The 9,614-nt window shown below is 40.0% G+C and overlaps 1 protein-coding gene across 1 annotated transcript; it reads right to left on the bottom strand.

The window, feature by feature from the left end:
* Positions 1-4,449: 4,449 nt before the first annotated feature.
* On the bottom strand, positions 4,450-8,344 carry LOC110534423 (E3 ubiquitin-protein ligase TRIM39-like). Its single transcript, XM_090187384.1, has 2 exons — positions 8,116-8,344; positions 4,450-7,746 (listed from the first exon to the last, which is right to left on the bottom strand). Exons 1-2 carry the CDS (start codon positions 8,246-8,248, stop codon positions 6,113-6,115), a joined length of 1,767 nt encoding a protein of 588 aa, XP_090043510.1. The 5' UTR covers positions 8,249-8,344; the 3' UTR covers positions 4,450-6,112.
* Between the last annotated feature and the right edge of the window lie 1,270 nt (positions 8,345-9,614).

The raw sequence follows: 9,614 nt of genomic DNA, 5'->3' as shown, positions 1-9,614 counted from the left end.
TTTTTGTTATGTGTCGGACTCCAGTAAAACTAGCTGTTGCCATTGACGTCGGCTAATGGGGATCCGAATAAACTAAAATCAAAAATTACTGCACAAAGCACAAACAAATATCAAATTTGATTTCAAACCTTGCTTACATTTGTATACAATCAAGTTTAAATTATGCATAAGGAATACTTTGGAACAGGTTTCCAAAATTTAAATCAATTGGAGATTATTTCCTGGTGTTTTTACACTCTTTTATGTCCAACACTTGGGGAACCCTGCTTTAAAGTATAATTTTCCCTAAAACAATTGTGGGTAAATTATATAAATAATCAAAGCAACATAACTTTTGATTTAAATACACATCTGATTTTAATTCATTCCAGTTGATAGTCTTCATTTTCAGCATTTATTATCCATGGTTTAGATGTACAAAACAGTTTCCATTTTCATTTGTTGACACTATTTCAGAGGACATCTGTGGATATTCTAATCGTGTGCCTTGTCAACTGAATAAATATACTATTTTGTAAATATTGATGTATTTAATGATTTGTAAGTTAGTTCCATCGTTTAATCCGTGTGTGTGATTGACAGGAGATATGACGAGAGGAGCTGAGTTTTTACCATCATCATTATCACAGGGGCTGAAGTATGGGTAGAGCTTCTCAGCGAAGGTGCAGCCAGTGAAAGAGTAGATATGAGACTTGGCTTCCACATCATAAAAGGAGACCTGACCCTCCTCATAGTCCACAAACACCCCCACCTTCTGGGGTTTCTCTCTCAGGGAGAGATAAACTTGAGGGGAGGCACAGGCTATGTACTGATTCCAATCCCTCAGGACCACAGTCCAGACTCCATCCTCAGAACTAGGTGATATAATCCCCTTCCTGTCAGTGGACTCTCTGGCAACTCCTAAATCCCAGTCAGTCTTCCCCACAACCGTCACCTCATAGTAAAATCTTCCTGAGGAGAAGCCATCCTTTCCAAGGACAATTAAATACTGATTCAACCTTTTTGGATTGCCAGGGAGATTCTGTGGTATGTTTTGAAGTCTTACATGTTTTCCATCCTCAGACAGATAATGAAAATCCCAGATAATAAAAAGCTCTCTAAGGTCAGGGCGTGAAAGTGACGTTGACATGCTGCTCCCCACCCAGTGCTGGTTGCTCTGTGCTCTGGAACAGAATTATCCCTTCAAATGTCTGATCTCTCCTCATTCTTCATACATTTTTGGTACAAAAGTGTGAATCAGAAATGCTAAACAAGGAATTACTGCAGATAAGCAGCAGGAAAAATCCCAGATTGTGCCTAAGGCTTGGGGTCAGTATTCGGAAGTTTGGATGACTGAGGTGCCCAAAGTAAACTGCCTGTTACTCAGGCACAGAAGCTAGGATATGCATGTGCATGATAGTATTGGATAGAAAACACTCTAAAGTTTCTAAAACTGTTAAAATAATGTCTGTGAGTATAACAGAACTGATTTGGCAGGCGAAGCCCCGAGGACAATCCATCCAGGATTTTTTTTAGGTCATTGAACTTTTCAATGCTTTTCTATGGGAAGGCCTAATTATTAGGACCCAGATTGCAGTTCCTGTGGCTTCCACTAGATGTCAACAGTCTTCAGAAATTTTTAGATGTTTTCTTTGTTGAAAAATTTTAAAGTATTCGTATTCTGTCACTCAGAAGGACTCTAGTCTTTTGGTGCACGTGAATGAGTGCGTGCTCATCGTTGTTTTTCTCTGGTATTGAAAACAGTTTATTCTGTTTAAAATTGTATTGATTATTTACATACTAGGGTACCTGAGGTTGGATTAGAAATGTTTAAAATGTTTGGACCAAGTTTACAGGTAACCTTTTAGATTCCTTTGGAGGCATGTTGGGCGAGTTGGAACAGGTGTATTTCTGAATCAAACGCGCCAAATAAACCACATGTTTGGCATATAAAGAAGGACTTTATCGAACAAAACGACCATTCATTTTGTGACTGGGACCCTTGAGATTGTAAAAAGACGAAGATCTTCAAAGGTAAGCGATTTATTTTATCGCTATTTCTGACTTTCGTGATGCATCTGCTTGGTTGGAAAATGTTTATGACACGCTCCGGTGAGGGCGAGCACTTGGTTATTTATCTCCGGTATTGAATATACTATTTTCCATCTTAAATTTGATAATTTATTTACATATTAGGGTACCTGAGGATTGATTAGGAACGTTGTTTGACATGTTTGGACCAAGTTTATTGGTAACGTTCGGGATTAATTTTGTATGCATTTTGAACGGGGGAAAACAGGTGGATTATTGAATGAAGCGTGCCAAATTAACTTACTTTTTTGGGATATAAAGAAGGACTTTATCAACAAAATTACCATTTGTTATGTAACTGGGACCCTTGTGATTGCAACCAGATGAAGATCTTCAAAGGTAAGGGATGTATTGTATCGCTATTTCAAACTTTCGCGATGCATCTGCTTGGTTGGAAAATATTTTTAATGCGCTGTCCTCAGATAATTGCATGGTATGCTTTCGCCGTAAAGCCTTTTTGAAATATGACAAAGCGGCTGGATTAACAAGAAGTTAAGCTTTTAAATGATGTAAGACACTTGTTCTACATGGACAAGTCCCTCATGGTGAGGAGAAGGGAGGCGAGGCTGGGTGGGAGGTTATGGCTGCGTCCTGATTCTCCACCAGTCATGGATTTAAAAGGAATGGATTGGTGTAATAATTGGCTAGAGGGAGTTTCCACTGTTGTTAAATTCATGTTGTGCTCACTTTGGAAGAAGGATGGAGAATCGGGACATTGCCTTATAAATGCAGAGGTGGAAAAAGTACCCAATTGTCATACTTGAGTAAAAGTAAAGATACCTTAATAGAAAATGACTAAAGTAAAAGTGAAAGTTACCCAGTAAAATACTACTTGATTAGAAGTCTAAAAGTATTTGGTTTTAGGGATGTTCTCTTGAATAGTGTGTGAATTAGACCATTTTCCTGTCAAAATGTAACGAGTACAATGTAAAATGTAAAGTAAAATGTAATGTACTTTTTTGGTGTCAGGGAAAATAAATGGAGCAAAAAGTACCTTATTTTCTTTAAGAATGTAGTGAAGTAAAAGTAAAAGTTGTCAAAAATATAAATAGTAAAATAAAGTACAGATACCTAACAAAACCACTTAAGTAGTACATTTTATATAGTATATTTTTGCTTAAGTACTTTACACCACTGTATCTGTACATCTGTATATATGTCTCTGTTCCATTATCCACACTAGCATTCCAATGTATCACACTGTACATTCTTAGTGGTTTGTTAGTGTGGACAATGTAACATAGCCTTTGTTTTTACAGAGTACCACTTTTACTCCCTCTATATGGCGAATAGCGTTTGTGCACATTTTACACCAAACTTACCCGGTTATCTCATTCTTTCTCTCTCTCCCTCTTTAGGAGTTTGTACAGAACAGTAAGAATATGGCGGGAAGAGATCGGCCGGAGGTGAGATAAAACTCATGGTGAGTTTAAAAAGCTTTTCCAACAGAGAATACATTCATTCACCTCCATAATCTAGAGTCAGATTTAATATTTTTAACTAGGCAAGTGTGTTAAGAACAAATTCTTATTTACAATGGCGGCCTGGGAACTGTGGGTTAACTGCCTTGTTCAGGTGCAGAACAACCGATTTTTACCTTGTCAGCTCAGAGATTCGAGCCACCAACCTTTCGGTTAGTGGCCCAACGCTCTAACCACTAGGCTACCTGCCGCTCCGGATGTAGGTGAGGATATACCCAAAATGATGATGCTGATGAAGACAATTGTGAAGTTTTACACTCCATTTGTTTACTGTTGTAGACTCATGGAGGAGGGACTTTAGCTTGACGAAACCAGAAGACAGAAACCAAAAGGCATTCCAAACATTTCCATGATATTACGCCAGTTCCGGGGACCACAATATTTTTGGTAACCTGTTTATTAAGTTATAGAACACGTTCCATAAAAGCTTTGGACTTTTTAAAAGCACAATGTGTTTTTGCGACAAATGTTGTAGGTAACAGAAGTACATCCATCAAGAATATTAGTTAGTGTAGTTTGGTGCTATTTTACAGGCTGTAGAGTTGATGTATTTAAGTTAAGCCTCTTGAGCGAAAGTATTGCGATTGACTTTGAAAATGCATTGTGTCATCACTGTTATTTTGTCACCACTACCACTGTACACTACAAGTGTTTTGTATCTCAAATGAATTTTGGGATTGTGGTAATGATGATCATGTTCGCATCTTGTGTTGAATTGGTACGTCTAATACAATTTTGACAAATACAACTGACTAGCATAACAGAAACCTTCCTACATGGACATGTTTTAAAGTTTGTGATTTTTGATTTGTGAAAAGGTGTTCTCCCTCACCTGTTAACGGGATCATTTTACTACAGTGGATGAAATATGAAAGAGCCATTTACTCTGTTGAGCATGTTTTTATATTAGTTTAATATACGAAATGCAGGTCCTACAAATGTTGAGGTTGTCTTTTGTCAGAGGCAATGAATGATCATAACTGACAATACTTAAATTGTGGAAACATTACTGCTTATTGAGTTTGTACTACTGCATGAACAAAGGGATCGTATATGACTGTATCTCTATTCCCTTCATACGTTTTAACCAATCATATTTTTGATAACATTTTTGTGCAGAGTAATAAAAGAAAGGAAAACAAGCTATGCCCATCTGTGTTTGTGAGAGCTGTGGGGCAGGAGAGGATCCAGTCTATGGGGGACATGGGTTTGTGTCAGGATGTCCTAAAAACAATATATATATATACACCCAACAATAAAACAGTATATTTAATTCATACAAATGAATTCATACAATGAAAGGGTTCATAGTATTTGTTTTTCTGTCAAATACATTAGCTGCACTTAATTGAGCTCTCCTGATGCAACAGAAGAAATTAAATAGACCCAAAAGCACAGACTCCGCTCATCTGGCACTCCATACCTGCTCAATCAAACGCTCAAAGTATCTGAAAGAAAACAAATATATTGTGAACCCAGGTCTGTCCTGTATGAGTTTGTCTATTTCTAACGCTGCTTTTCATGTACCCTGTGGTGGACATCAGGAATAAATCCCACCTGCCACTGACCCTCATCCTGTCGTCTATGCTGCGTCTGGCCCACTACAACCTGGGCAACGTGGCCAAAGGCTCCTTCATCATCCCCCTGGTGGAGATCCCTGGCCTCATCCTCACCTACATCCACCACCAGCTCAAAGGAAAAGTATGTGTTTTATCAAAATCACTATCCTAAACCAACAACCTGCTGAAGACAGGTTATATTATATTCACTGTCTTGGATCCACAGCCAGCTCAATGGAAAAGTATGTCCTTTATCAAAGCGCGGAACTGTGTAACCAGCTCAGAGGCTGAGTATGTATTTTTACCACATTCACTTATACAGCAGTAACATCAAGCTAGAAGGGGCAATCTGTAGTTACAAAATCAATTTTTGGACTTCGAAATGAATGATGTACACCTATTGATTCTTGAAAAATATGACTCATAAATGCCTCGTCAGCTTAGCTCAACTGTCACACTCCATTTGAACCCAAAATACAAGCTTCTTTCTCTCCAATTTTTGTAAACATACTAAATGTTCAAATAAACTGTATTGCCTCAATCCAGGCACATCCCTCAGCTTTTTACCAAAGCACTTTGTTACCGTTTCAACTGTGGATTTGCGCTTCAAAGTCCTCTGTCACATTCACCCTACATCCAAAACAAGTTCAAAGGCTGAGTACATCGTTAATCATCACATTCACTTAAGAGACACAATAAGAGGTTGAGAGAAACAGAGAAAAGGAACATCACTTTAAAGGATAGTTTTCAGTCTGTAATAATTATGGGTCAATTATATGAATAATCAAAGCAACATAACAGTTAATCGTCTTCATTATTCAGTAAATACACACATTTATTATCCATGCTAAGATGTACAGAATACTCTACATTCTCATTTGAGGATACGACTTCAGAGGACAATGTGGATATTCAAATTATGTGACCTGTCAGTATGTTTACAATATGTAAATGTGAATTTTAAAATATCTGGAAAAAACAGTTTCCTTTCCGTTGTTTAAATCAGTGTGTGTGATTGACAGGAGAGATGATGAGAGGGGCTGAGTTTTGACCATCATCGTTATCAGAGGGGCCGAAGTATGGAAAGAGTTTCTCTGTAAAGGTGCAGCCAGTGAAAGAGTAGATATGAGACCTGGCCTCCACGTCATAAAAGGAGATCAGACCTTCCTCATAGTCCACAAACAACCCCACCTTCTGGGGCTTCTTTCTCAGGGAGAGGAGAACAGGGGGGGAGGTACAGGCTTGGTACTCATTCCCATCCCTTAGTATCACAGTCCAGAGTCCATGTTCAGGGCTCAATGTGATATTCCTCTTCCTGTCAGTGGACTCTCTGGCCACTCCTAAAGTCCACCTAGTCTTACCGTTAACCGTCACCTCATAGTAAAATCTCCCTGAGGAGAAGCCATCCTTTGCAAGGACAATCCAATACTGATTAAACCTTTTAGGATTGTCAGGAAGATTCTGTGGTATGTCTCCACGTTTTACTTGTTTCCCATCTTCAGACACGACGAGTTTGTGATGTGCTGTATCAGGGTCCAGAGTCACATCCACTGCATACTGCTGAATCCTCCTCAGTTTGACCTCAGGCAGCTTCTCCATCTCTTTATTCAGTATCTCCTCCAGGTGAGACACAGCTCTCCTCACAGTCCCAACACACAGAGCACTGTGAACACTGATCTCAGACATGTTCTTGGTGGGTGGAGGGGTGCACACTAGGGATGGGAAGCTCTGGAGAAGTTGGAGGTGGTCCTCTGTCTGTGAGAGCTGCTTCAGATCAGTGCTTCTCCTCTGTAGCTCAGTGATTTCCTGCTCCAGATCTTTAATGAGCCCGTCAGCCTGCCTCTCTACTGCTTTCTGCTTCTCCTCAATTACCTCAATCAGCTCAGCCTGGCTTTTCTCAATGGAGCGCACCAGAGTACTAAAGACCTGTATGCTGTCTGCTATCTCTCTATCTGCATCTCTCTTGCTGAGATCTACTGAGAGTTTGATGTCTTTAACCTTCTTCAGTCGCACCTGGATAATCTGCTGCACTTCTGCCTCTTTTTTCTCCAAGTGAGCCTTCCTCTTTCCACACTCTTCCTCTATGTGGACAGTCATGTGAGTCTTGTGGTCTGTTTCATTGCAGAACTGACATACACACGTCTGGTCAGTCCTACAGAACAGCTCCAGGAGTCTGTCGTGCTTCTTACAGATCCTGTCTTCCAGGTTCTCCACAGGGTCGACCAGTTTGTGTCTCTTTAAGGCTGGGGCTATCTGATGAGGATCCAGGTGAGTCTTACAGTAAGAAGCCAGACACACCAGGCAGGACTTCAGGGCCTTGCGCTTCATCCCAGGGCAGACGTCACAGGGCACATTTCCAGCTTTTGCAGGGGACTCATCTTTTTCTCTGTGTCTCATCCTTTTAAAATTCTCTACAACCTCTCTTAACATTGTGTTGACACGAAGTTTAGGTCGTTCTGGGAATTTCTCCTTACACAGTGGACATTGGTACAGGTCCTTGCTATCCCAGTAATTTGTGATACAGACCATGCAGAAGTTGTGTCCACATGAAGTGGTGACTGGCTCAGTGAACACATCCAGACAGATAGAACACAGGAACTGCTCTTCAGACAGGAGACTGCTGGAGGAAGCCATATCTAGAGAGAGAGAGCGAAGTTCAACATTTTTATGTAGCAAATTGCAGCAAACCTTCAGATCAAAATAATAACAGACTCCAGCTCCAGATTATAATCAATCAGTCATTAATACAATATAATGGAGCATTTTCCATTTCCTGGAATGAGTCAGCTCTCGATAGTTTCAGTGACATTGTCAACACGACAAAGGTCCCTGGACATTATCCAATCTTGTTTAAAGTTGTTTAACCGTACTACATGCAGTATACATTTGTGAATTTACTAAATATAGTTAAACATATTTACTGTAGATGAAGAAAACAGGAGATTACCGTAAAATAAATATACACAGTAATATTTCTTCATCGATCGTTGTAAATCTCTACTCACCTGTGTCTGCGTAAAATTGTGAGGGTGTGTTTTCTGATTTTTCTCTAGTATATACTGTAGTTTTAAAAAAACAACGGAGACTGTGTAGCTGTTTTAAGAGAGATTTCTGAAGAGTTTGAAATAGTGTATTCATGTGTGCAACATACAGCACGTCTAGCAACTTCAATTTCACTTTAGTAAAGTGACATCAACATGCTCCTCCCCACCCAGTGCTGCTCTGTGCTCTGGAACAGAATGAACCCTTCACATGGCTGATCTCTCTTCATTCTTGATACATTGTTTTCTTATCTCAATACAAACAGGGTTGAACAGTTTAAACAAGAGTTTTATAATTATTTTACTAGTCTAGGCAGAATGAGTGTGAATCAGAAATGTGAAACAAGTACCTATTGCAGGTGTATGGAAGGTTTTCTGTCATCAACAACAACAGAATTCTAATTCCACATTGGTTGTCTTGGCAGATTTGACCGTTAATGAATAAGCAAGAAATATCCCATACTGTGCCTTTAAACATGTCCACTTTCACTTATACAAACTACCAGTTTATCATATCAGACGATGGGTAGGGACAAAAATGCAGAATATCCTTTGACCCTTTACTGTTTGTAGGAAAATGCCTGTGCTCGCTGTATGCCGAAAGCCTGCATCTGCTGCTTGTGGAGCCTGAAGAAGTGTCTAACATACGTGAATCAATTTAGTGTTTTATCAGAATCCGATTTATTGTCATCTGAGTTGTGGATTGTTCTTACGATTCCACGCTATATCATTGACAACAGTCTATTTTACAATGGAGACTAATTTACAATGGAGATGCCTCTACATCTTCATTGCTTGCCGTTTAGGGTTTAGGGTTTTAGGCTGGGTTTCTGTATAAGCACTTTGTGACCTCTGCTGATAAAAAAAAAGGCTTTATAAATTCATTGAATTTTATTCCAAGAAGACAGCAATCACACATTGTTATTGATGATACTTCTGTCTCGTGTTTGTCTGTTTTAGAACGCGTACACGGCGACAGCGATCAACAGCACTAGTTTCTGTACGTCGGCGTGTGACACCTTCATCATCCTGGTGGAGAATGCCCTCAGAGTGGCCACCATCAACACCGTTGTACTCGCTGTACTCATAACATACAGCAGAACTATCGCTTTGTGGTGAAGATAGCCGTGTTGCAAGCACAGCTTCAGATGCAATCGTTAGGCACGGGCAATTTAAGTGTAGGAAAGGATGAAACAGCACCTGTGCCACCAGTAAGAGCCTCTGACCCTATTACGGGGGATGAGTCCCTAGGAGGGGTGCTTCACTTGAGTGGGTTGAGTCACAGATGTGACTGTCTGGTTTTGCGCCCCCTCTTGCTCGAACTTTGGAGGAGATCTTCGAGAGCTATACTCAGCCTTGTCTCAGGGTAGTAAGTTGGTGGTCTGTTGATATCCCCCTAGTGGTGTGGGGTCTGTGCTTTGAAAAAGTGGGCGGGGTTATATCCTGCCTGGTTGGCCCTGTCT

Source organism: Oncorhynchus mykiss, chromosome 10 (genome assembly GCF_057628025.1).
Source record: "Oncorhynchus mykiss isolate SJ-2025 chromosome 10, ASM5762802v1, whole genome shotgun sequence".
In the NCBI taxonomy this organism is placed as follows: Eukaryota; Metazoa; Chordata; class Actinopteri; order Salmoniformes; family Salmonidae; genus Oncorhynchus; species Oncorhynchus mykiss.
This window is presented reverse-complemented; position numbering and strand designations above follow the sequence as displayed.